Raw genomic sequence first — 27,960 nt, forward strand, 5'->3', positions numbered from 1 at the left:
TAAAACCATTTTGCCTTAGGAAGCCAAGCTATGTTTAATTACTTGTAAAGTTACATTGCATTTGAAAGGAAGGAACTGTCAGAGTGCACCACGAGGCCAAGTAATTATCCTGCATTCATCTTTGGCTGCCCCCTCCCCTGAGATGACCTGAATTTGTGAGTCCTCTGAGCTCTGGAGTCTGTGGAACCACAGCATCAAGCCCAGGGGATTACAAAGAGTTTTCATTCTGAAGCTGAATGCAAAGGCACAAAAAACTAATGATGATTCTGAAGAACATTCAGGTTTCCAGTTGCTAACACCAAAAAGACTTATAAAGCAGGAAAAATACAGCTGCGTCCAGCCAATATCATCAGCTTGAGATCTGATGCTTGTTCCCACTTATCTTAATTATAACTTCTCATTAACTAGATAAAGAGAAAAGCTATTTTAATATAGTATCTCTTGGCAGAAGACTCAATTGAACAGAAAATTGAGAAAAAAATTTAGACTCACAATGCAGTTAATAGTCAAAATGAAAAGCCTTTCCTCAGCTGCCCTCTTGTTATAAGAGGTCACAAAGTTTTACAATTCCATTATCTTCCATGATTGGTCCTTTTTTACAATGTAATTGGCAATTGTTGTTTCAAACTGAAAATTAAAATGCAGGGTTTGGTGACAAAAGAAGTTTCTTTTATTAAGACATATTAAAGAATTAGGAGTAGCTCCAGTGACTGAACTCAGAGGATTCAGCCCACTGAAATAAAACTTCATCATGTTTAAATTATTTAAAGTACTGTTTGCTCATAACTGAAGAGTAAAGGGAGCAGCACAAATGGAGTATTCACTGTTCCAGTAAGTTTGTGATCTTCATTTTCCAGAAATATGTTTGTCAAAGAGCTTCCTATTATGAACCTGATTATTACCTGTATTAGAAACAGGAGCCTCAAACAGCCGTTGTCAAAATTCATTTCAGAAATTGGTCTGGAAGACCAGTACAAAGGCATTTAATCAGTAATCCTGTCTAATAAAACTGACTAGAAGAGCACAGTTTTGCATGAGCCCACCTTGATCATAGTGAGAGCAGATAGCAAATGTTCTGAATTTGAATAAATTAGCAACAATCCCATCAGGGAGCAGAGATAAGGTAATATGCAGATATGAGCTGCAGCAATAAAAGGTAAAGTGGGAAATGAGATAAGATTATTTTTCATAGCAACTCCACTAAGTTGATCCAAGAAGAATAACTAAAAAATTCAAAATGAATGCAGCATATTGTGGTTTTGTATTCCACTACCAGATCAGACTGTGGATGTAGTGGAAAATTCATCAGCTCTCCCTAAATCCCTTGAAGATGAATTACACTTCTGCATTTGTGTACACAGACAGCTGCATACCTGATAGGTGAAGTCATTTTCTAAGGGTGGAAATATTTCCATTTAATCCCACCTTTCATCATGGAATATATTCATAAACCAACCAGACTCTCTTGAAATGGAGAGAAATTAAATTAAATTAAGAGATGTAAGAGGCGCACTCCTTAAAACAACTTTTGGAACTGCTAGACGCAAAATGAGGAGAAAGTACCAGACACAAAATGGGCAGAAAGTGCCAGACACAAAATGGGGTGAAAGTACCCGACACAAAATGGGGAGAAAGTACCAGACACAAAATGGGGAGAAAGTGCCCCTTTCCTTGCTGTGCCCAGGGGTGGAAGCCACCATGGATCATCCCAGCTGGACACTCAGAAAGGCAATGGCAATGAAATGTTGTCCTGAGCAGGACTAGAGCTTCGGAAATAAGAATACAACAAAAAATCAGCTCTGGGGATGAACATTTGGCACCTGTACAAGGACAGCAGTCACAGCAGGCCCAGGGCTAACTCTACATCTGGGTTTGTATTGCTTTCACTGATGAAAATCCTTCCCATAAAAAGCTAAAAAACAAAATAAAGGAACATTAAAATGATGAGACCAGTTTGAAGGGCATCATTTAACTGAGGCAGTGAACAGACCAGCAGAAAAAAAATTTGTCAAAAACATTTTTTTTCACCTTTTAAGTTTTTTTCTACTTGAGCTATTGAGCATTTGGTCTTCAGATTAAGAAGTAAAAGGGACAATGGCAGACCCAGATATGAGGGAAAGAAGACACTGTAAGATAGGCCATTATAGAAGGGAACTTCTGAGAAACTCAACTTTGTTGAAGTAGATTTGGTGCAAAGTTTTTCCACTTAACAGAGCTGGAGCATTTTGCCCCCTGACCAAGGTCAGGCGGTCCTTGTAAGGTCACAGAACCCTTCCTTTAAGAGCATCAAATAAAACATTGGTAGATGCAAGTTCTAAACTTACCCCAGCTGTAAATATTTTCTAGTGGAGACTTAGTCATTCAAATGAAAAACTGTGGTGATTATATTTAACATCACCAAAAGTGGAGAGCATTTAAGGTAATAGCTTCCATGGAGGGGAAATGAAACTCCAGGGATAAAGCCATCCTTGAAACCTTGTATATTTTTATTATCATTGCAGGAGCAATTCAGAATTGTGGTGTGCAATGTTAATAGGACTGATTATAGTTCACCTGAGCCCCAAATTTCCTACGCTAAGGCAAAAGAGATTTTCACTTATTATTTTCTTAAAGTCTATTTAACTCTATTATATGGCAAGATGTACCTGGATTCCAAACAAACTTTCATCTGCTGCTAATAGGGGTTGAAAAAGAAAGGCTTTTGAAAGTCAGATATATGTGATTGAATAACTCCTATCACAGGTCTGTGAGTGAACCTTGAGCCTAATTTAGTCTCTCTAAAGTTACTGCAAAAAGAAGTTTTTATTTTTAAGGTTTCAGTATCTCATAGCAGCCAAGAAAGCTTGAAAAAGAGCTGTGTTCTGAAAGACTTGGAGTTAGCTCTGAGGTAAAATAAGTTTGGCAAATATAAATTAGACATTAAATTTTCCTTCACATATATTCAGTCCCTGTAACACAAAGTGCATAGAAACATCAGAGTTAATAAAAAATCCCACAATGAGGATAGCAGTTAATAAATGTACTGATTTTCTGTGAATGAGGGGTCAGCTTTGCCTCTGCCCCATATGGCCAGATCCAGACTCCTTGGCAAATGGGAAAAATTGCTAGTGAAAAAAGATAATTTAAAAAAAAAGAGAATTTTTGTCCTCGCTAGTTTCTTTTGCCCATGCAGCAGCATGTCCAGTGTCCTAAAGAGGCATGAAAAGGCTGGGGAATCAGAGAACTCTGATATTGCTTGGATATTCTTAAATTATGTCTCCAAGAGCAAATCTGTAGCAAATGCTGCTTCTCTGCCCCCATTCCCAAGGGCTGATCAGAAGTCTTGGGAAAGTAGGAGAAGGACCCCCACAGACATTGGCACCTTCTGTATCAGCATTTCCTTTTGGATGTGAACGTGTGAGTAACTCAGATCTCATCAGAGATGGTTTTAAGAATGGGAGAAGAGGGAGAGATCCTTGATTTCTCCTGCAGGGGCTGGAGGATGAGTCAGGAGCACCAGGGTGTGTGGGTGGGTTCCAAAGCCCTGTGTGCATGATCAGCCTCAGCCCTCACCTCCCTGTTCCAGCCTGTGAAGACAGATTTTATGAGTTTTTAGAAGTATGACCCCCTCCCCCCCAACACACATGATAAAATCCAATAGGTGTTTTCTTTCCAAGTGTCTCACATGGATAAATGGTGAAATTATCTGTTATGAAAGAAATCAGGCTCTTCATACCTTTTGGAAAATGCCTTGCATTTAATACTTTCCCTCTGATATTGTCTCAAGGAGCATAAAACCAGCATGAATGGCTGAGGCAATTGAGAAATCGTCAATATGAGGGGAAGCTCTGTCTCTTTGCAAAAAGCTTCCAGCCACAGCTTGCTGGGAAAAGCTGTGGAATGTGCTCCCAGGCTCTGTCCCTAGCATGATTATGCAAAGTAGGTGCCAGTATTAGTGCTGCCATACCATCATTTACATTTGCTCTCTTCAATTTTATGTAATTTTCACCGAAGTTAGGTCCATCAGGTCTGTAGGAGTCATGTGAAAATGAGATCCCTACTCCAAGCAATTGATGCAGTTGAAGAAATGGGAAGTGTTAAGATTTCTATCCATTATGCTACGGGGGGGAAAACTATCCCCAAAATGCAAAGAGATAACATCTACTTAAAGGTGCAAGTTTTCAATTCCTTCCATTACAGAAAAAAAAGAAAAAAAAAAGAGGTCTGTGAATCACAGCTGTCCTCAGAACACATGAACATATGTGCTCAGGTGGGAATTCTGATATACATGTAACATTGCTGACAGACCTGACCTAGCAAAGGCTGCATTCCCATAGGAATCTCAAGTTGGAGTTTGGAGTGAATGCTCTAAACTTCAAATATTAACTTTGGGTTAGAGGCTACTGAGCAAAATAAACGAGGGATAAAGCAGGACCAGTAATTTAAAGGCAGATTTTGATCTTAGTAAAGCAGCAGAGCACATTGGCCAAGTCAGCCTCTGAATCCACTATAAATTCCTGCAGCTCCACAGTAATGAGGTGCTGCTCTGAGTAGGAAACAGTGCAGAAAGTGGTAATTAGAATTCTGGATGGAGTACAGAACTGTTGATCCAGTGGGCAGGTTTGTGCAATTAAGTCTCTGATGAAGATATCATACATAATTTACCAAACTTCTTAAGCAATCCCTCATTGGCATCATTGGCTTTTACATCAAATTATGGCTCCTCACTACAGTTTAAAAAATCCCTGAGTTTTGCCACACAAGCTGCAATGCACTGAAATAAAGTTCTGTCTGCTGAATCAGAAACCAGGAAGTAGCCAAGTGTATCAATCCATAACAAAAACAATTGCACATTCTACCTTGGTGATATTGTTAGCTGTATCTGTGCCTTTTTACAGGAACAGATTGATATATATATATATATATATTGATTTTTTTAGCATATTTTTATATAGTGATGTCAGTCATGACAGTGTTGTCTACAGCCTTTCTTTAAACCTGTTTATTTACTTGAGGGGTTTTTTTTGCTCCTGAGACACCCTAGGCAGACACACAGTAAAAATTGACATTTTTTTGGCTATGAAGACGGAAACACTTCAGTCTAACCCAAATACTTTAAATTACTGATACAGTTATTTTGGCTTTTTTTTTTTGTCTGTGTTGTTTTAGAAGGAATAGCTGGCTTTGCAATATGTGCTGTAAATTACAGGAAAAAAAAAAAAAGTCTCAGGCCTGAAAAATAATAACCAATTGTCCCCTGTCTCCTCTTACAGGTAGCTCCCAAACAACCAAATAAACAGAAAACAGAATACATTCTACAGGGAATTCTACCTTCACTGACATCAATGGATTTTTTTTCCCTTTGATTCACACTTAGGCATAAAACTACTTTTTTTTTCAGTCAGTCTGGGGGTTTAGCGTTATTAAAGATGTGGGTGGAGTCATTGAAAATGTCAAGGACAAAACTCAGAGACTTTAGGCAGCACCAGGCAAAGTTCCTCCAGATCCAGGGCTGCATCTGCCTGGTTAAAGGCAAAGTGACCCAGGTTAAGAACATCTCCTACCAATGGAACCACTGCAAATATACTGATGATTTCTGAGAATCCAATTTCTTCTCCAGGTGATGGACAGCGAAGAATTTGGCTCAACAGATAAAGCTCCAGGATGAGATGTATTGGTTTATCAAGCACTCTCTACTGTGAGTAATTATACACTTTGCACCTTGAGGAAAGACAGAATTACACAGCTCTGTTTTGCTTCTGTAAATCAAATGAAAATTTAGAATCAAACCAGAAGTGTTTATAAAACAAAACAGGAGATGGGACAGGACTTATTTCCATGACCATTGAGAAAAAAATGTCCAGTGAGTAGAACTCTCTTGTTTCAGAGACATACTGACTCTAGAGACCTATTTCTACAAATTCAGACATTCCTTGACAAGTTACCTGGCTTAGACCTGGCTGGTTCTATGATTTATCATCATTGCAAGCCAAATTTCAAGTGGACTTGTTCCTTCCAAGCTTTCTGTGCTGTTTCCTGTGCCAGCAGCATTGCCTGCCTGGCTGTGGCTGCAGTTTTACCCCTGCTTCAGATCCATCCCAGGAAACAACTTGAGACATCACATTGCAGCCTAAGGGATGATGCTGCTGAAAGGTGCTTGTGAATACCCCCAGCAAAAAAAAAAAAAAAAAAGCCAAAAAAGGGCCCTAGGAAGATCTCCCAGACCCCTGAGTGGTTCTGTGTGTGTTTAAAGGAGCACACGTGCTCCATGAAAATCTGCTGCCACCCTCTGCCACAGTGACAGCTGAGTGTGGCTGTCGTTCTAATGTCAGCCAGGCAGGGTTACTGCTTCCCTGTTTCCCTTCTGAAGATCCTCTCTGCTCATGCTGCCTCTTTGTTATTTTACAAATTAGTAGTTGTAGTTTGAAAACAAAAATTTTTTAAAATGCCCCCGAGAAGACAGGGATGAACTGAGCAAGCCTAATCAATGCTGAAACTCTCAAGGAAGGGAATTTCTTCTGGAGCTGTCCTGACCAGCTGGGCTAATGGGACTTCAGTTTGGCTGACACTTAGGCACTATCAGTAAAAACCACCTTCAATAAAACATCCTCTGATGTTGGCTTGGGCTAGCCGAGGATTCAGGAATTGATCCTTGTGCTCACCTTGAGCTTGCTCGTTATAAATCCACTGGTTATCTTTCTGCCTCTCTGTAAGCCTGGGGTACGATGGATTTATTAAACTGAAAAATCAGTAAATAGCTTTTCCTTCTCCAATCCCCTCTGTGCTGGGATATTTTAAAGCACAGCAGCAGCAGTAACAAACGCCTCTGTGCATGCTCAAGATAATTATTTGCACTGTTTCCATCTACTTTTCCAACGTTTGCCATCTGATGCCCACCTAATATGAAGCCTCCCTCCGCTGGGAGGATGAACACAAATGATCACAAGGGAAAAATTCAGTTTGAGAGCATATGTCTGAGCAGAGTGAATCCCCTGTCTGACAGCTGCTGCCCTCAGCCTTGCTGCCTCACCCTTATTTTGATTTAAATTCCTTATTTTGCACCTGTAAGAAACTGTGCAGGGCAGAGCTTGAGAGTGAATTTTCCATTCAATGTCCTTGTTTAATATAATCAAATACACCTTTAAGCAAAGGAAAAAGGTAATTAACTGGAAGAGGCAATGCTGCTCTAAAGGGCTTTGTGATAAGACTAACAACAAACAGCTTTATCTTAGAATGGGGGGAAAACAATTCACATATCAAACTATCTTCACTGATTTATTAAAAGATATGCAAAACAAACAAGCTCCAAGTTTTGGACAATTCCCTGGGTAGCTCTGTTAAAGTAAAACTTCCCACAGATTTCACACAGAAGAAAATGAATTTTGAAAGTACAGCTAAAGCTTGCAAATCACATCAGAACTCTTCTCTTCAGGAGGTCCTCCAAGTCACAAAGGGTATTTTATTCAGAAATAGTGGAATGTGCCAAGGTACCAAGGTTATTTATTTTGTAGGAGGATTTACGGGTCTGAGAGTAATTTGGTGCATGAAGAAGCTCCAGAAAAAATGTACTTCTGCATGTACTTCTTACCTGTGTAAGAAAAATCCTGTTAGATTCTATATTTAAGAAGTTCTAAATCTCTCCAGCAAAGGTTAAAAGACTGGGTTTAAAAGTAGGCAGATGATACTCTTTTACAAATGTTCATGAAGCACACCAAAAAATTACAGGATTTGGAACGAAATTTTTGCTTTGTTAAGGGCACTAGCACATGGTGTTCTAAAATAATGACAGAAATAGTTGTAGCCATATTGCTTATCCCAGAAATCCAACGTTTCTAGGGAGAATGCCAAATGCCAGGCAGATTTCTCAGTTGTTGCAAAGTCTTAGGAAATTACTGATCATCTTCTGGTGGGGGAAACACGATCCAGCCAAGGGCTCAGCACCCTTAGGTGACACAACAACCAGCCAGGGTTTTAAGGCTGAAAGCAGCCTAAAGACTAGGAAGAAAAAGGAAGGAATAAAATCATGCACGTCTTACACAGCCCATATCTGCTCAAACCCAAAAGTAGAATTTAAAGTTGAACGAGAGAAGTGTAAATTTTTCTAAAAAATCTGTTCGGTGACTGAAAAAAAAAACCAAACCAGTCAAATTTAATGAGGGAAAAATTAAACTCTGGTCAAGATCCAGGTGGAGGCTGTATGTGGCATTATTATAGGCTCCCATATGTTTCCTAGAGGCATTGAACGTGACAAGGGAATTCAGACACACAGAAATGTAATTATTTGTGATTGAAACAAAATAGCAGCCAGTTTATGCACACACTGCTCCTGTTGCATTAATATTATTGCACTGAATTGAATTGTTTTCAGATGCTGTTGTATTTTCAGAGGTAGACATAGGTTTTTTCATTTTCTGTTTCACATGTTACTTTTTTTAGCCATCAGAACTTAGTGACATAAAAATTGCTGTCTGAGTTGACACAGCTATTCCCTCTTGATGTCTTTAAGTAGGAGCATAATGTGACAGATGAGAGTGCTGAAACTCCGTGTCTCACACAGGCTTAAAAATAAGCTATTCCTGCAAAACTTTGAAAACTGTTCTACTGGGGAACAATTTCTATACTCTAAAATTTATTTGCTTTTCTTTCTCCCCTCATTTTTCTATGTCTAGAAACATGTATGAAAGAAGGGATTTAGTTGTTCAGGAACTCATTTCCTCCTGCTGTGCAGCCATCACAGGAAATCATAAGCCTTTCTCTCAGTAGCAGCTGAAGACCAGGCAGCAGCATAGATCAAATAAACACTGAAAGATTCAACCTGGCTGAGATTTAGGGCTGGGTTTAACTGCAAAAACATGAGGACCTGTGTTTAACAATGGCAAAGTCCTGTGGATAGGTAATTTGGGCTCAAAATGAGGAAATCTGTGAAGCCTGGGCTGTGTGAAGGCGGGTCCAGCACAGCCAGGACACAGGTACAGCAGTGACAGCAGGCAGAGGGAATATTTCTGAGATTCCTCTAGTCTTGATGCAGAGAAGTGGTTCCAGTAAGATCTCTGGTCACTCTGGAGCTCTCAGAGGAAGCTGCTCCTGGAGAACTTCAACAGCATCCAAGCCATACTGGAGTCACAGAATCCTTTCCATTCCAAGAGGCCAGACTGAACCCCACTGGAAAAGAGGATTTGTACCCAGGCATCCACACCCAGCATTCACACAACCAAACTTCCCAAGGCTTCACACATGAGCTTCTGGGTTTAACTTATTTCAAATGTTTATTTAATGTCAGATTAACCTGCTTGGGGTATTAATTACATCAAGCCCAAAACAATGATGCGAGCCAGCTCTTTGAGTACGAACAGGTACAGAAAGTTCAATTTCAGAAAGCTGCATCTTTCCCTTCCTGCTTTTTATTATTTGGATAATTTGCATTAAAATAATGTCTCTGCTTGTGAGTGTTTGCCCCCACTGATTTATTATTCACTCAGAACACTCATTCCTTGCATATGATGTGATCATTATTTGTTGTTGAAATACTTTTAATGTCACAAAATGGATTAAATCTTCAAGTGAGGAGTGAGCAATTGGAAAGCCCTATCACCTAAGCAACAGCACTCCTAATTCGTGCCTGTGTGTCTAATTATACCTAACAAGGCAAAAACCCCTTATCTCCGAGGGAGTAATACATTCCCTTTCTTCCCAAACAAATTTTTTCTTTTATGTCTTAAATGATGGGCAAAGCTGGTAGGTTCTGCATTTTGTAACCAAGCCAAGCAGTTATTTGTTAAGCATCAGTGCCAGGTTGGTATGTGATATAAATGATCAATATTGCTCAAAACCGATCAATTTTATATAAAACGATCCTGTTGTAACAAGGAGAAGGGTTGCAGCGCTTGGGACATCCTTCCACCGTGGCAGTTTTTGGGTCAGCACGGGGGTGGCTGAGGCTTCTTGGGCAGCAGGGTTGACCCCCAGCCCCGCTGGGACCCCCAGTGCCCATCCCAGTTCCAGGGGTCTCAAACTGCAGAGCAGAGCCCTGCGGAACCCATGGGGACGCCAGCGCTCTGCTGTCTCCAGGACTGGCCCAAGATGAAATAAACATGGGCAGGAGACTTTTCTCCTTTTTAATGCTGTTATAAATTATCAAATCGTGAGCCAAAATTATCAAAAATTTAGCAAAGATTTATTAATCTGTCTGCAAGACCGAAGTTCGGTCTTCGAAAACACCACAGCCAAAGACACAGCATCGAGCCCGGGGTCGACACCGGGTGAACCTGGATCTGACCTCCAGAGCGTCAGAGTCTCCCCCTCGGTTCACACATGCTGCTTCTTGCAGCTAGGTTTTATACAGTTTATCTTGCCCGAGGCAAAGATGACCGAATTTCCTTTGTATCTCTTCACATGCATCGCTGTTTCTTTCCATGTGCAGAGCCGGACAAAAGCTGGGTCCAGGTGTGTAGTCAGCGACAATAGGCTCCGCGAAGCCATGCATTCAGATGTATCAGTTTGGCGCCCTGACTGTCTTGATAGATGCAATCGGCAAGGCGATAATCGCTCTTGGGTGGCTCCCGACAACTCGAGAAACCGGTGATTATCACCCTGGAAGCTTCTATTCTTACGTTAAGGCGTCGATCGCTATCTTGTGTCCGGGAACTAGCTGAATCTAAATAGACAGCTGCTCCCGGCTGGGATGGTCAAAAGACATGCTTTTGGATTTCACAGTATTTTATACCATACATTAATAGCATGAATTATCCCTACCATATATTACAGTGCCTTTATTAAAAGTGATCAGCTCGGGTGGGGAGAACCCACAGGTCCGCGCTCACACCACCGCTGCTCCCAGGGGTGACTGGGAGGAAGAAGAGTACAGCTTTGTCCACTGGTCTGCGGGCAGAGCTGGGGATTCTGTCCTCACCAGAGCATCGGGAAAATCCCTCGTTCACTTTTTTTGGTTTGACTCCCAGGGTCCTGCCTCTAGCCGAGGTCCTTCCCTGGCTAGGGTGAGGGGCAAAAAATGGTCTCAGCGTCTCTGCAGGCTCTGGGCTTTGTTCCTCACGTCCAGGCATCTCTTTGATCTCTTAATTTTGTGTTGGCTCGTTGTTTTAGGGGTTTTTGGTTAGGTTTGGTGAGGGGTCTCTCCCACTGAGTGCTGGATCTGATATCATTTGCATGTTGACTCAATGTCCCTGCTCCTCCACCGTCTGGGTGTCATCTTCTAGGAAGCAGCAGGGTGTCACTCGACAAAAGGCGGGATTCTTAACCATCAACGACAGGTAGTTAACGAAAACGACCGGTGATTACAATAACAAATAGTTAGAACTCCGCCCTGTCAGCAACTGGTCCAATCTGTTCACGCTGCAACCTTTAAAAAGAAAAATTGGCAGCTTTTTTTACTTGTAGGACAAGAGACCCTGAAATACGACAGCGGTGCCCCAGAGGCTCGCAAGGAACTTCCAGAGGCCCGTAATCCTTTCTTTCCCCAATTCTTCCCCAAGCTCTTCCCAGCACGCCATCACGCTGTTCCCAGCAGTCCCCGAGCCTCCTCACGGGCCGAGCCACGGCCTCGCCCGTCCCTCAGGGCCGGTGCCGGTGCTCCGCTCCCGCCTCCGGCGCTGCGAGCGCGGGGCGGCCCCGTCCGGAGGAGCCCCCCGGCCCTGCGCGGCCCCGCCGAGGCTCCTCCGCCCCAGGCCCGGCGCCGGCGCGGCCGTGCCCGGCTCCCGGCCGGCAGGAGCCGCTGCGGGCGCGGCGCGGCGGGGATGAGCGAGGCGGAGGGCGGCTCGGCCGCCGCCGTGGAGAAGCCGCCGCTGCCCGCGGCTGGGCCCGGCGCGGCCGCGGCGGTCGCCGCTGCTGTTGCGGCCGCTGCGGCGGCAGCGGCGGCCGGGCCGGAGCCCGGCGTGCCGGCGGAGGAGGCGGCGGTGGTGTGGAGCCCGGAGGTGGAGGTGTGCCTGTTCCACGCCATGCTGGGCCACAAGCCCGTAGGTGAGCGCGGGCCGCGGCCTCCGGGAGCGGGGCGGGGGCCGGGCCTGGGAGCGGAGCGGGGCCGGGCGGGGGTTCCCGGGCGGCTCCAGCAGCCCCTGCAGCTGGGCCGGGCCCGCGGGGTGCAGCGGGGCCTGTGGGAGGGAGCGCCGGGCCCCCGAGCCGCCGGGTGAGCGGCTGCCCTGTGCTTCCACAGCAGCACTGAGCGGGTCACGCTGCAGGGTCCCGGCTTGGGCAGGGTCATTGCAGAGCACATGGCACGGGAGTGTGTCCAGGCCGCTCTGGAATATCTCCAGTGAGGGAGGCTCCACAGTCTCTCTGGGCCGTGTGTTTCAGTGCTCGCACTAAAGAAGTTCTTTCTCGTATTCAGGTAGAGCTTCCTGTACATCAGTTTGTGCCCATTGCTTTATGTCCTATTCCTCTTGGCACCCCCCTTTAGATATTCATAAACATTGTTGATGTCCCCTCTTAGATATCTCATCTGGAGACTGAACAGGCCCAGCTCCCTTTGCTTTTCATTGTCCGAGGGATGCTCCAGTTCCTCCTCTGTTGCCCTCAGTGGACCCACACCTGGAGCTCTGTGTCTCTCTTGTACTTAAAGCCCAGAACTGGACACAGCACTCCCTATACATCCCTCGGGATGTTTCTCACACAGCCCCTCTAAAAGATCTGGCTGTGTTAGAATGACCCACAGGGGCCCCCGCTCCCTAGAGAGCAGCACCTGCAGCGTAGGGTGAAAGATCAGCCTGCCCAGCTGCCAGCAGTCTCTCCTGCAATGTATGGATTCCTTGTAACAACATGGCTTTTTAAATTCATAAGTAAACGAATAAATTTCTTTATATCTCTTAAGTGTCATAAATAAAACTGTGAGCAGCATTAATTGCACTGGCTTCTTCCCCCAGGTGTGAATCGCCATTTCCACATGATTTGTATCCGGGATAAATTCAGCCAGAATATTGGACGGCAGATCTCATCCAAAGTGATCTGGGACCATCTCAGCACCATGTATGACATGCAGGCTCTGGTGAGTATAAAGGGTTGGTGCTGTTTCATGGAGTTTAGAAGTTTTACCAGGCCAAAATCACTGGGCCTGTTTGCATTTCATGGTGCTTAGAATTAGGTGTCATTCCAGTGAGTTGATGGGGTTTTCCCTGAATAAAAGTAGGTAGGAGATAATAAAACCTGCAGTGGCTTGTGAGGGTTTTTTGGGGTGTTTTAGATACTATGTTCTGACTTTGTTTATTCAAGTTGCCTAAACGCTGATCCAGAAAATGTTTAAATACATATATAAGTGCCAAATGAGAAAGTTACCATTGTTCACATAAGGATTTGCTATGTTTGGGTTCCAAAAATTATCTCAGATGATCCCGAGTTGTGATCTCAGGTATCCTGACCTCAGTAATCAGTTTGATATCAGAAGCCTCCTGATTCTGTAACATCTGAAATGTCTTGTTAAAAATTATTTAGCTCCTAATTGCATGTAAAATAGAATTTGAGATTGCATGTCAAAATTCAAATTAAAGTCTTTACCAGTCACTCACAGAGATCCTTCTTTTCTTTCTAAGCATGAATCTGAGATTCTTCCATTCCCTAATATAGAGAAGAATTTTGCTCTTCCTGACGAAATGATTCAAGAAGTGAGAGAAGGTGAGATGTGACTGCAGTCTCTGATTCTTGGTTGCTTTAATCTCATCTCAGAATCTTTAACAAAACTCCCCCCAGAAAGCATGTATTGTCAAATCTAATAGAAATGTGCAGGAGTTTGACAGAAATCTCAGGTTGAGCAGCGAGAGCTGGATTTTGAAATTTAGCTGATGTGTGTTATCCAAAGAAGGAACTAGAAAATTCAAGCACCTGCCAAAGGACTTCTTGGGATATTTTAAACTTTTGTGGAATGCTTCTCAATTACTAGGTACACTTAAAATTCAGTATAAAATCTTAGTACAAATTGCAATATGTTTTGCCTGTTCAGCATTTCACTTTCTCATGTTAATAATAATTTCTTGGCACTGAATTACTGCTGAATGTTGCATGGAATATTTGCAAACATGCAAATATGCAGAGGCTACTAATCCAGAAAAAATCCACGTGGTTCTTTAAAACCATCTAACCATTGCCAACAATGCTTTCTGTAGGAAAAGTAATGATGGAAGAAGAAGTGAAAGAAGAAGTTTTAAAAGAAGAGATGGAAACACATGCAGGTCCTGAAGAAGGTAATTTTGTAACTCTCTACTGTGTAATACGAGATTAAAAACCAACTGTAATTGAGAAATTAATGTTAAAATGTAAATCCAAATGCAGTGTACTTTGTGATTTGTACTCAGACTTAGCCTGTGCTCATGCTAAGAACTTGACTAATTTAAGAGTGCACAGAGTAAGCAGCTGCTTATTGAAAAGATTTCTTCTTTGCTCCTAATATATCTGTACAAAGTTGTATAGCTTTGGAGATTTTTGGCTTTAATATGTACTTGACAAACCCCTGGGAGTCTGAAGGAATCTGAGGATCTCTGGAAGAAAGCTGAGTCTGATTTTTTTGAACTTGAATGCTCTGTGTTGGGAACTTTGTAGTCATGGGGAAAATAGGACCTATAAATCAAAAGAGATTGTAAAACTGTGTGCTGAAATGGGAAGGTGGGCAGAGTGCTTATTTTATTTTATTCTCATTATCTTGCTGCTTTTAAATAAAAGGCTTGTTTTCCTAACACTTTGCTGTAGAACAAGTCAAATGTGAACAGTAGAGATCCTGCTATTTATCTTAACAGACCAAGCCAACTGCTAACTATATAATTTCATCATATTTATATCACTGAATAAGTGGTGTTTAAAGACTGTAATAAAAGATCTAAAATGTATTTTAAAATATATTAAATTTTTGGGTGTTCAGTTTTAAAAATATCTATGGTACCAAATGTAATGACTCCTGTTGATTATAAATTCCATAGATTGGTCCTATGTTTCTGTAAGTGTTCCTTTTAATTATTTTAATATTAAGTGCTGTTTAATTCCACTTAATGAGTTTGATTTTTAGCCTGTCAAAATATATGCCTGTCTTTAAAGCAAATAATAAAAGTAAGATGTGCCTTTCTCAGAGATTTTTCCTAAAGACTTAAATGATGGACAAGTATGCTGAGAGTCGATTGTGTTGAAGTTTTATGGAATATAAAGAAGTTTGATATCACTCTTGTTTGCCTATGTGTATGACTCTGATCTGGAATCATTACTTTGGTCCTGTTTCAGTTTTTGCACCCTCTGGAAGTTTAGGAAAAACAACAGAAAAGCCAAGCAGCAAAGAGAAAGAGAAAACTTCATCAGATCCTGGATCCAAAGAAGGGTCTGATAAGAGGAAGCGCAACAGAGTCACCGAGAAGGTTCTGAATGCCAACAGCAACCCCTCGAGTCCCAGCGCCGCCAAACGACGCAGGACGTAGAGCTGAGGAGCAGTGACAGACTCTGGGATGGGAGGAGGGAGCAGGAAAAACAAGGAGCACCACACAAACTCTGGGAGGAAGTTAAAGATACCTGAGCCAGTATTTGAGGAATCTGCACATTGGCTCTGTCTCTCCTGGGGGGTTCTGGGCAGCAGCGAGGAGCTGCCTCCCCAGGGTGTGGGGGCAAAGCTGGCAGTGGGGAGGGTGGGACAGTGCCAGGGCTGCATTTCAAACCAGCAACACACTCTGTGTCAGCACAGCTCGTGGAAAGAGTGCCCCACGGGGCACATGGGCCATCAAAAGCAGAGGTGATTTCTGTAAATGTGGGATAGCTTTTTCTGCCATTGCTGTCTGTGACTTTTACAGACCATCTGTGGGTAATGTTTGGCCATTTCCCTTCCATTTGTATCAAATGCCTCAATTTGTTGGTTCAGTAAAACTAAAATTATTTTAAATGCAGATGACCACTGCATTTGAAATATTCTGTTGCTCTCTTTGCTGGAGGAATCTCATTTCATCCTTTTTGATGTAAAATTTTTCAACCATAAGTAAAGTGAAAATTTTAATGCCTCTAGCCCAAATACTTAATAAGTGTCCTAAATAAGATATCTGGTGATGACACATGGTTTTATAAGGGATCAGCTGAGCTGTGACTGAACATGGAGGTGTTGCTTCATCCATTTGTAATACAGTAGTGTATGACAGTGGGGTTTGTACTTAGTTATTTATTTTTTTTAAGCAGTTTTAGTAGATGTGAATGGAATTGGTTTTCCAAAATGTTTGTTTTGTTTTACAACTGAAGAATCTTGCTGACGTTGTAATGCTTATCTTTTATATGCTAGAACATTGAGATTTGATGAAGTTACTATTTTTTGTGTTGTCAAAAGATGGATCGCAGTCAACACACACCTGTTAAATGGTGAATGAAGCAGGCTGAAATGGTACTGAATTTGTTTCACTATATTAACTATCAGTTAATAAAAAGAAGAATTACTTCTTGATCTCAGTATTGCCTTCAAGGTAAGGCACTAGGAGTCTTCTCATTTTTTGGTTTTGTTCTAGGTACATAGCCAAGTTCTTGTCTGCCTAATTTGCTTATCTTGTTTTATACAAAAAATAAATTTGACTTGTTTTTATTTTACTAAATGGCAGTTGTTGTGTGACTTGATTAAAATCTGGCCCAATTTATTTTAGAAGTAATTTAGCATGAAAATGTTGGTTAGTTTGTCACAATCTACATAGATTTTTGGCCATAAAGTGCAGATTTTGGAACTCAAGTCTCATGTCCCTGTGGGCAAATCCTTCTCATCCATGGGATTCTAATCAAAAAGTTTTGCTCTACCAATGAAATGTTAATATAGCTTGAAGTAGAAATATGTCGACAATGGCGTGTACTGGTGCAACCACTCAGCACCAACCTCATAGCATGGAAAGTCCGCTTGGGGATTTCACAGTCAACCCAGCAACGCCGATTTTTTAGGAATTGTTAGGATGTGAAGTTGGGTATCAGCAAATGTAAACACTTGGCTTGTTGCCCCCCTTCGCTTTCACAGTGCTGGCTCTTTGGGAATGCCGTTCTTTGATCCCTGGTTCCTGTACGAGGCTGGCAATGCCGTTCTCTGATCCCGGTTCTGCCCGAATCCCGCTCCCTCCTCTCCGCCCGGGGCCCGCGGGCGCGGTGCGGGCGGGCGCAGAGCCCGCGCGGGCGGCGGCCAATGGGGCGCGGCGGCGCAGGAAGGGGGCGGGGCGTGCCCGCGCTTCCGTCCCCCCGTTCCCCCCCACACGTGCCCGGGCTTTGTGCGCGCGGGCGGTCCCGCCGCCGCGTCCCGGTCCCTTTCGCTTTCCCTTTCTCTTCCCCTTCCCATGGCGGCCTGGTTCGCGCTCAGGGCGGAGGAGGACGAGGCGGAGGACGAGGCGAACCTCTGGAAGTACGACTCCACCTGGGAGGGGGAGGAGGAGGACGGCGAGGAGGAGGATGGCGGCGGAGGCGAGGCGGAGGGAGCGGCAGCGGAGGAGCCGGAGGATGCGGGGGAGCCTGCGGGGCAGGGCCGGGCGTGCGGCTGGTGGCACGGCCAGGTGCGTGTGGGGACACGGGGACAGAGCGGAGCCTGCGGGGCAGGGCCAGGTGCGTGTGGGGACCCGGGGACAGAGCGGAGCCTGCGGGGAGCCCTGCCAGCCCCTTCCCGGCCCTTCCTTGCCCGTTCCCCGGGCACAGCCGCTGCTCGCTGTCCGCTCGGTGTCGGGCGAGGCTCCGCGGCCCTCGGGGGATCCGCAGCGCGGAATTTGTCCTCATCTTGGTGAAGCAAATCCCCCTGGAGGAGGGGGGTTTACGGGGGTGCTGTCACTTAATGACTCCTCAAGGTTCGTTACGTTGCCGTGAGTCGGGCAATGTAATTTTAATTTGTTTTTCCCCACGCTTCGCTATGATGTGGGTCCTTTATCCCATAAGTACAGATGGTGTGTGGCACGCCTGTTCGCCACTGCTGATAGCTGCTGGGTTTGATGTTATGGCATTGATGTTCTTTTAAGTTTTTGGTTGGTATCCTCAGCTTTGTGTGGTGGATCTGTCATGCCATCAATAAAAATACATTACATAACATCTGCTCAATTTTAAAAATGAGCTGTAACTCTTTATTTCTCGTAGACATGTTTTATTTCTTAGGGAGTGTGTGTAGAGCAACTCTGAAAACCAAAAAATGGTGTGCTTTAAAAAGTAGAGGTACGTGTGCAATTTTGGGCAAGCTGCAAAATACAAGCACTTATGTCTGGTGCCTTAAAATGATGTTTATTTGAAATAAAATGAATTTGTTAAGTCTTATCTGAGGTTTCTGTTAGTTTCAGTGGATTTCAGTTTGACATTGGGTGTCAGTATTTCTTCTCCAGCATTGCTTTGGTAAATAGAACTTTATCCTTTTCAGTACTTCCTATGCCAGGAAAAACACTACAGTCCTTTAACTCCTCCCCTTTCTAGGAAAGGGAAGCCACTGCTTCACTTTGAGTTTCATTTCTGCAGCTCGTCCTTATCTTTAGAATATAAATAGGCAGATAAAGCTTTCTAATGAATATACTTTCAAAAGAGCTTGATATTAAACTTCCTTTAGAAATAACCACTTTTGAAGGAACAGTAAATTATCTGTGCACGTAGATCTGGGAAAAGCTGAAGGTATTTTGGATGGAATAGCTGTAATTCTGAAGGGAAGAGGCAGAGATTTCCCTTGAAGTTTTTTGCGCTGTTGGAGTGCACTCTTATCAACTTTTCTTTTGTATGTGGCTGGACTTCATAAGCTTTAATAACTTCAGAACATTCCCATTGTTCTGTTTGAATGTGTTTGTTCTTCAGGTTCTTGGTTTTCCTTAGAGCAACTCTGGATGGTGACAACTGTAAAAGCAAGGACCATTTTTTTCACTCCAGTGAGTGGACTTTTCCAGCTTTGCCTTACAAAGGAGGATGTTGTGGTCTCTGAGACAGCCCTGGAATATAATTCTGCATTTTTAAATAGGAGCTCTTCCTTCAGTGATGAATGTGTAGTCACCTCTCCCTGGCAGTGCCCAGAAATCTGTAAGGGCATTGAGAGTGAATGCACAAAGAAGCAGTAAATCTTCTGCTAGCTGTTTATGCCTTTGCAGCCTGTCAAAGGCATGGATCAATTTCCCAAACTTGTTCCTTACTTCTACTTATTTTACACCAATTATCATTCTTCTCCCCTCAGCTTGGATGGTTTTCTTTATGCCTGAAGCAGATAAAGTCTTTCTTTGGTTTTGAGGTTAGAGTTTTTTATTTTTATTTTCACTATGCGCTTTCAAAACAAACTTAAAATTCTGCTTCTGTCTTTGCATTTCACTTGTGTGTCTGAGTGTTCACAGCCTGAAGTTCCTCAGGTGTGTCTTTCCAGCTCTTTTGCATTTCAGTGCCTTCAGCCTCTATGGGTGAGCTTTGAAAACTTTGGGGGTTGTGTTCATTTTAAGAAGTTCCCTCTGAGACTGCTGTAACACCTGGAGTTCATGATCAGCTGTTTTAATAACAAACCCATGGTCCTGCCTTCTCCTAAATCTGCATCAACAAAAGGTTTCAATCACTCTTCTGGACTCTTATCTTTCTTGTTCCTGTGCCTTGTTCACAATCCACATCCCCTTTGGTTCCAGCAGCTTTCCAGCTGGTTTCTCAGCCAGATCCTTTTTCTGTCACCCTCTCCTGGTTATGTTCTCTGCTTCCTTTGCCTTTCCCACAGCAATGCACGTTCTGCCTGCTGTGATGCAGGTTTGGAGTGTGAAACCCACTCAGTTTTGCTGTGAGACAAAAAGGTGTTGGATTCCTACACGGAGCTTTCAGCCTTGCTGTTCAGTTTGTGTTTCTTACCTGGAAAGAAAGACCTTAAGTTTGCTAGAGACCCAGGAGCAGCACCTGCTTGGAGGAGCAAAGCTGAGTTTTGCTCTCTTTGCTTCCCCATCTTGTTCTCTGCATTGTTGTGCTCCAGGTTTTCTTTTCCCTGGATCTGGCTTCCCTCTGGACAAGCCTTCTCCAGCCTCTTACACCATGGGATTGCCTCTGTCTCTGTACCTTCAATGACTCTTCAGCAAACCACTTCTCTTTCTAAGTGGGACCCATTCTGCTGTTCTCCTGTCCCACCTGGCTGTGTTCAAGGATGTTACTTTAGAACCTTAAATGTAAAGAATTTCTGGGATTATTTGGTAATTGGAAACAAAATTGTCATTAATGCCACATGACTGTCATCAGGGCAACTGTATGGGTGACTTCATTACAGCAAGGTCTTACAAATGTAGACCAATTCCTGCCCTAATAATTAATGAACTAGTGATCAGTGTTAGAAAGTGATTTTATTTTTCTCTTGTGCATGTCATGTTAAGAAATATCATATGAGGTTATGAAGTAACTTGGGGGAGTTTTTGCTGCTACTTTCTTCTAAATTTCATTTAATGCTTGTTTTGCAAGATTCTGCACATCTTACCCCCATTTCCCAACTTCCCTGTTCTCTCTGTGAGCTGGCATTGAACCCTCTGGCTGTGCTGTGCTTTGGGTGCCCTCTATTCATGAGCAGTCTTGTTCCTTTTGGTGGTTCTCAATTCACAGAACGCTGTAAAATCCTGTCATGGTTTGGGATAAGATGGTTCAGCACTCAGCAAGATTAAACCTATGTTGCTTGTGAAATGTAACAAAATCCCTCATCACTGAGTTAATCAAATGTATAAATAAATAAATATGTATATATTTCAGTTAAAATGCACTTTAAACTAAGGCATACTTGCAATTTCTATTTCCATGAAGTAGTTCAGAGGGGGAAATAAAGCTATTCTATGTGAGTTCTGTCTAAATGTGACACTTGGAATGAATCTAGCACATCTGTGATGAGAACCTGGTGCTTGTTCATGTGGCACCACAGGTTTTTCTCTGTAGCAATTTGAATTATGCATAAAATACAGTGAATTCAGCTGTAACTAGGTAAATCTGTCACTTGGCAACTAATAAGGATCCTGTGAGTCACTGCTGTGGGTATTCTCATTTTGTATCTATTTTTTTATTTTCTCAGTGAAGTTTGGTTTCAAAATGTTCCAACTAAATGTTTTGTATTTGCAGGATCAAAGCTTAAATTCCTCACTGCTGTCTTGGAGGAGTTTTCAGGTAGGCTTGGCATGAAATTTGGTTACATGGAAAGATGGGTAATAATGAAGATTATGATTGGAAGAGAAGTCCAGTAAAATATCTAATGTGACCATGTGGCTCTGGTGCTATCCACTGTCTAAATCAGCAAGGCTGATCTTGAGCATGAAGCAAAGATGAAGAAAACTTCTATTTCAGCAGGATCTGCAGGGAGTGAGAGTCTTGAATTCGAGGGATATTTCTGCATCCTAAATTCTACAATTTTAAGGTCTAGCCTCTGTCTTCCCTTGGGTTTATAGCAGCTCAAGAGACATGTCTTGTTTTGAAACCTTTGAGTTAAGGAAAAACAATCCCATTTTCATATTTGGGATCTCCCGCTTGTTCTGATCTTTTCCATTGGCAAACCCAAGTGGGATAAAAGATATACATAAAACATAAAAGCCTTGATTAATAAGGTGAGAAGGAAAAAAAATTATTTCGGTGACAGGAGATGGTGTTATCTTCTCTTAGTTTAAATTTGTCTTCAGAAATGCAGAGACGTGATTACAGCACCAGTCTGGTTGGTTTTGGGGGTGCTGGGAGTGCAGAGGACATGCAGGGGAACCTGTGTGAGGTGCTGAATTCAGTCAGAACATTATATAATGTTATTTTATTTTGCAGAAGGTGATTTTATTCTGAATCTCTGCTCTGTCTCTTCTCTCCAGTGCAGCGGGAGGCGCAACTGGGCTGCGGCGAGAGACCTGCAGAGATACAGAAACCATTACCCAGTACGTGCTCCTGGGGCTGCTCCTCACCACTCCTGCTGCAGGAACTCTGCCTGCATCTGGGAACACCTTTTTGCCTTTGCTTTACAGACTCAGCATCTTCCAAGGATTCATTTGTGAGGAGGAAGGGATGATGTGCATGTGGGTGCATCAGAAACAAGCTGCTACTTTCCAAAGCACATTTGGAAGATTTAGCCTGAAATGTGTAGGGAATGTGAGGGAAAGCAATTGCCTTTTAAAGGGTTGCTGCTTGTTCATTTCTTGTTCTCATTTCCAGGATTTGAAAGAACCAGAGAATGAGGAGGATGAAGAGATGTGGAACTTAAGCTTTTACAAAAATGAGATTGCTTTTGTGCCCCACGGTGAGTGCCTTGTGTGGTGGCTGCTTGATGCCATCTGCTGCAGCTGGTTGATGAAAGTAGTTTCATCCATGTGAGACAATAAGAAACCAAACTAAGCAACCAACCAGAACCACCACCCAAACCAATAAAAACCCATCAAGAACTTCAATTTTTAAATATTCCTGCTGTATTTTCCTTAGTATTCTGGTAGTAGGAAACAAAGGTATTTTTCTGGCTGGTTGTCTTGGAGGAGCTAATGCCTGTGTGTAAATATCTGGGTTAGGATAGTGAGCTGTGTGGAGTGACTGACTGGCTGACTTTAATTTGGTGTCACTTCTTGCCTGACCTTTTCCTTTTCCTTGCAGGTGTGAATATTGAAACTCTGCTCTCATCTTGGGGGGACAAGTATGAAACACTGGAAGAAAACCATTCCTACATACAGTGGTAAATTGTTTGCATGAACACAGTGCCTCTCTAGTTGTGCCTCTTTTATGTGTCAGGTGGATCTGTGTTCCTGATTTCAGCTTCACACAAGGCCCAGAATTACTTCAGTTAATTGAGATGCACTCCTCAGGAAGCAAAGCACTAGAACTCCTGAAAACACAGGTTTCTAGTGCAGCTGTGCCAATAGATCTCAGTCATTTGTGGTCTTGGGGCACAAAGTTAAGGCAAAGAGAGAGATCCACATAAGCAAAGTTTTTTTTGTTATTGGTGTAGACAATACTTTTATGGGAGGAGTTTACTAGAAAATGACTTCTGTGTCCCTAAGGATGGGAGTTCTCCAAGAGCTGCCTGTGATACCACAAATTTTGGAATATTTTTGGGTTTTAACAAGTTGGGTACCCTGGGTTGGGTGTCCTCTTTGCTCATCTGACCTGAAAATTCCTTTCTCTTCAGGCTGTTCCCTTTACGTGAACATGGGATGAACTGGCGTGCCAAACCACTCACCTGTCAAGAAATCCAGGTATTTATTTTAAGCTTTTGTCTCTTTTCTCTTTGAGATCTGAAGGGTGTTAGGATTTCCCCTAAATACCTTATTTTTGAAGTCTAGTGGGTTTTTTTGTGTTGTTTCCTTGGGTTTTTAGTGTGCACAGAGCTCACAGTGAAGCATTTGCCTGTCTTGTGTCAGCAGTGAAATGCTTAGTGATACAGTCAACTCTTGTTTAGAATTCAGGTGCCACTTAATCTGGTGCAGGTAATTAGGGAGTTGCATTTTTTTTCTAGTTGCTGTGTCTTGTTTTCAGGCCTTTAGGAAGTCCAAGGAAGTCATGGACAGGTTTATACGTGCTTACAAGCTCATGCTGGGATTTTATGGAATCAACCTGGTCAATGAAGAAACTGGAGAACTTGAGAGAGCAGAGAATTGGCGTGAACGATTTGAAAACTTGAACAGGTGATTGTGTTGATGCTGTTGAGCATTTACTGCAGCCAGGCACTTCTTTGAAGGGGAAAACAAAGTCTAAGCCTAGGAAATCCCCAGCTGTTGAGGATTGGAGACTTTTGTTAATAAATGTTATCTAGTAAAAGTATTTTTAACTTTTATTCTGTTAAGCTAGAAAATAGAAGTCTTTGCATATGGTTCCCTGGTTGTTTATGAAGCACCTTTAATGTGTGTAAAATGCTTTGAGTCCTTGTGTGAAAAGTGCTCTGCAAATGGGATGGCTTTATATTATTGCAGGTTTTGTGGAGTAAGTAACAACCCTTCCTGGTGATATTAACCTCTTGAAAGGAGTGAGCATAATCACAAAAGAGAAAATAACCTGAAGTCTGTCAAGTATTAAAATAAAAAAGGAAAAACCATCTGTGTCTAGCTTAAGTCCAGAGGTTTTGGCAGCGTCCTTTCATGCCTGTATTCTCAATGCTGCAGGCTCTCTGTCAGGGCCAGGACTTGTTTATCTGCCCCAACATGGTAGTTCTTACCTACTGGTGGCTGATTCAGAAAGCCAAAACCTTTCCAGGCAGCTGAGATGATGAATCCTATCAGCCCATGGAGGGTTAGTAAGGAGCTACTGAAGGCAAACAGCAGCAGTGAGTGCCTTAAAAGTAAGCCCATCTGTGCTCCCATTTGCATTGTCAAACAGTCTTTAATGGCTGACAGTCAGTAAATGATAAAACATTTTTCAGATGTCCCAGAGGCTCACAGTGACCTGTAAGACTTTCCCTTGACAGCTTTGCTTATCTGTTTCCTCCAGGTTCAGCCACAACAATTTGAGGATTACTCGCATCCTGAAGTGCCTGGGGGAGATGGGGTATGAAGACTATCAAGTGCACTTGGTGAAGTTTTTCCTCACAGAAACTCTTGTCGAGGAGACATTACCAAATGTCAAGAGAAGTGCCTTGGATTACTTCCTGTTCACTGTCAGAAGCAAAGAAAAGAGGAGGGAACTCATCCACTACGCTTGGCAACACTTCAAACCTCAGAGCAGCTTCGTGTGGGGGCCTCGTGACAAACTCCAAAAGTACAGACCCCGCTCTGCCAAGGCACAGCTGCACCAAAGGCCTGAGGATAAACAGGACGCTCAGTGTCAAGAATGTGATCCTGTGGAGAAGGATCAGAACCAGTGTTCAGAGGTGGAACAGAAAGCTGGAGATGCTGCAGAGTTGCAGCCTGAAATGAGTGATGAACGTGTAAAGGAGAAGATAAGCAAATGTGTTTTGAAGGGAGGAGATGATGAGGAGGAGAAAGAAGCTTCATTTGGCCAGCTGGAGGAAGAGGATTTAGAAAATGAAGCTGAGGAAGGGCAGTGTACTGCAGAGAATGATTGCACAAAGGAGAGCAAGAAGAGAAAACTGAATGTGGGTTTGGCAGATGCTGAAGGCGATGGATCATTGAAAAACTCTGCTGATATTGAAAAGATTTCCCATAATCTGGGAGAGTGTGCAATTGATGCAGAGATCCCCTGCTCAGACCCAGTCTCCCAGGCAGAAGAGGATCAGGAAGCTCTGAAGGAAGATGATTCAAGCACCAAAGAGTCGAGGGCGCCGGAGGCCGCGGACGCGGCTGTGAAACGCAGAAAGGTTGATAAAAAAACATCCAGAGGCAAACAAGTGAACTTGGCCATAAACCTGAGCATGGGGCCCTCAGGCCTTGGTGCCAAAGCAAATCCATCTGCTGCTAATGGTGAGGCTGGAAAAGGAAGTGTCAGTGAGGAAAATGCAGCTGTGGAAGTGCCAAGTGAGAAGGGGGTGGTGGTGATGCAGATGGTGGGGCTGTGAGACCCCCAGCTGCCTCCAGGCCCCCCAGGACTGGCTGTACTGCTCCAATCAAGGATGGCTGGAAGTCCAGTGGAGATCAAAACTCAGCAGGGGGTGATCAGCACCACTGCAAGAGCAAACTCCTGGGGGGTAAAAGTGAACTCGATGGGGTAGGACAGCAGGAAAAGGTGGAAAAGGCAGGTGAAAAAGGGCAAGCAGAAGGCACAGACAAGAAGCAAGCTCCAGAGAGTCATGAGCAGAGCATAACACGCACTTGTCCTGAAGAAAACAGTGCTGAGGTCCCACCAGAAAAAGATGAAGGCTCTGAGAATGGAGCAGAGCCTGGTGGAGAGCAGGGAGCAGCAGCAGAGTGAGAGCAGCACAGCGAGCACCTGAGCCAGCAGAGATGGCACTGCCCTGTGCTGGGAGCCAGCTTTGGTGGCTTGGAGAACTGAATAAACTTCCTTTGGGATGATCCAGCTGGCCCCTGTCTCACTTTCACTCTTCCATGATTTTTTAATCATCTCTAGTAAACTCACTGAGATCCAGCTCTTGGTTACCCTAAAGGGGAAAACTTTATTTGCTCATCTTCATGGACAGGCTGTGTCCTGTTGCTGGGTTTTATCTGATGTTCAGGGCTATCTTGGAGCAACGGGGATTTTTGCACTTTGCTTTGATTCTGGTTATGTCCCTACTGAAAGAGAAGAGGAAAACTGATCTATCTCCTTTTTTGAATTACCTAATTATTTATTAAAGACACGATTTTTAATGTAAGACAGCATGACCCAATTTGCCAGGCCTTTCTACTGCTATGTGACTTCTGTTTGTTATTGTGAAAGGCTGTACCTTCCTAGGAGGTTTTTCCTGGCAAAAGTGCTGTTTCTCTAAAAGAGATGAGTATATGGATTTCACATGATGTCAATGTAGTTGCCTCTCCTCCTATAAGGAAAGTAGGTTTGGCTTTAGACTGGGATAGATCTGTAGGCAAAATGTGTCTCTGACCAGTATAAACCTTTGTGTAGAGATTCTGTTCTCTTGAGGTGCAAAGTGCTGAGTAACTATTTCTCTTTATCCCCACAGAGGTTGCTTTGTAGTTCTTGTTAAGAGTTAAGACTACAAATTGCCTGCTGGTTTCTAAGAGAAAAAGCTCCAGGTTTTGCATAAAACTGTTTAGAGCTGCTCTTCCCCGTGTTTTCCAACCACTTTATAGTCTTCCACAGATTTTTTTGTCCATGACTGTTTCAGAGGCTCCCATTTCTCAGTTGCCAAAGCAGCACAGATATTTCCCAGTGCATTTTTTCAGCCTTTGCTGGCAATTTGCAGTGGCCTGGGGGGGCTCTTTTCTGCAGGCCCATGGCTGAGGTTTGATGTGTCAGATCCAGCCTGTTTCCTACTTAGGGCAGGGTTGCTTTGCCTTTAATGTCAGACAGCCGGGGCATGTTCCAGTGCAGCATGTCTGGAAACCACTGGGCTTTGTGGGGCAGTTAATTGAAACGTTAATTGGAGAGGCTATGCTTGTCTGGTTCGTTTATTTCCAGCCCTCAAGAATTTACTTTCAGACCTTGCCAGCTCTTTGCCTGCCTCTGTTCCTGACCTCCCTGTCAGCTGTTCTGCCACACTGCACAATCCTCCACCAGGTCTGAAGGAGCATTAAAACAGTTTAGCACCTTCACTCCTAAAAATTTACAACAGAGAATCTGTTTTATGAAGCAGAGGAAATTGTTTCCAACAGCCTGAAGGTCTGGACTTGCTGTTTGCTCAGGTTGTTTTGGGTTGGTTTTGAGGTTATTTGGTGCTGTTTGGTTTGTGTAGGAGATGGCCAGAGAGCAGATGCAGCAGCTTGTGCAATGTCAATGTTTTTCCTCTCTGCTACAGCTCTTAAGAAGCTTTATCTTTCAAGGAATTTGAGGGCTGATTTGCCTTCCCAGCCTGTAGGTTCTGATCCAGCATGCTGCATATGTGTGTGGGAATAAAAGTCTGCAAGCTTAACATCTGATGTTCATGGTCACACATGTACTGAAAAAGGCTTTAATGTTTTTAAAATACTTCTTTCTTCTTAAGAACAGATGGAGGTAAATAGCCAGTAAGAATACACTTAACTACAGATGGAAATACTTGAAGATGTTGAGTGAGAATTCTTTCCTAACAGATTCCTAAGAATTGTTAATTGTGGCTTTTGTACAGATTTATAGTAATTTTCTTATTTAATGAAATTTTCATTGTGAATATGTGCTCAGTTGGGGCATAGATCCTATATCTTGTTATGGTTTTGTGTTTAATGGGATTTCACTCTGATCCCCAGCCTGGAGTGAGTGCTCAAACCAGCCCCTTCCCTCTCCTGCCAGGTTTACTTTTGGCTGTAGGTGTGTGTGGTGAGTTCACAAGGTGTTTGCCAGCACTCAGAGCTGTATCACAGAATGTGTTACGTTAATTCCCCTATTAAAGCATGACTTTAATGCATATCAGTTTCCTTCTATATTTTTTCATCTTTGAGGGTAGGATATGACCATGTATTTACCCACCCCCCTGGAGCAATGAGCTGTTGCTTGGTTCCCCCCAACAAGAGGGTGCTGTGCTGGGCTCACCATGGCACACAGCTGCTGTTTCTTTCTTCCCTGTGGAGGTGCTGCCCAGTCTTTGTTCTCCTCTAAAATGTGCCCAGTGAA

General features: G+C 43.3%; 2 protein-coding genes across 2 annotated transcripts; both read left to right on the forward strand.

Moving 5' to 3' along the window:
- The first annotated feature begins 11,729 nt into the window (after positions 1 to 11,729).
- MRGBP (MRG domain binding protein) lies at positions 11,730 to 16,522 on the forward strand. Its single transcript, XM_030963231.1, has 5 exons — positions 11,730 to 11,952; positions 12,852 to 12,973; positions 13,515 to 13,596; positions 14,085 to 14,162; positions 15,187 to 16,522. Exons 1-5 carry the CDS (start codon positions 11,730 to 11,732, stop codon positions 15,375 to 15,377), a joined length of 696 nt encoding a protein of 231 aa, XP_030819091.1. The 3' UTR covers positions 15,378 to 16,522.
- A 625-nt stretch (positions 16,523 to 17,147) lies between these two features.
- On the forward strand, positions 17,148 to 27,727 carry OGFR (opioid growth factor receptor). Its single transcript, XM_030963527.1, is given in 9 exon segments — positions 17,148 to 17,453; positions 20,971 to 21,015; positions 21,699 to 21,761; positions 22,036 to 22,120; positions 22,465 to 22,543; positions 22,997 to 23,063; positions 23,344 to 23,492; positions 24,292 to 25,282; positions 25,285 to 27,727. Coding segments are annotated over 9 exon segments (2,076 nt in total). The 5' UTR covers positions 17,148 to 17,240; the 3' UTR covers positions 25,669 to 27,727.
- The last annotated feature ends 233 nt before the right edge of the window (positions 27,728 to 27,960 follow it).

The sequence above is a fragment of the Camarhynchus parvulus genome, chromosome 20 (assembly GCF_901933205.1).
Source record: "Camarhynchus parvulus chromosome 20, STF_HiC, whole genome shotgun sequence".
NCBI classification, from domain to species: domain Eukaryota; kingdom Metazoa; phylum Chordata; class Aves; order Passeriformes; family Thraupidae; genus Camarhynchus; species Camarhynchus parvulus.

Coding starts and splice junctions, on each gene's coding strand:
- MRGBP (XM_030963231.1), top strand. CDS start 11,730: ATGAGCGAGGCGGAGGGCGGCTCGGCCGCCGCCGTGGAGAAGCCGCCG. Junction 11,953..12,851: donor GCTGGGCCACAAGCCCGTAG/GTGAGCGCGGGC, acceptor TTCTTCCCCCAG/GTGTGAATCGCCATTTCCAC. Junction 14,163..15,186: donor ACATGCAGGTCCTGAAGAAG/GTAATTTTGTAA, acceptor GTCCTGTTTCAG/TTTTTGCACCCTCTGGAAGT.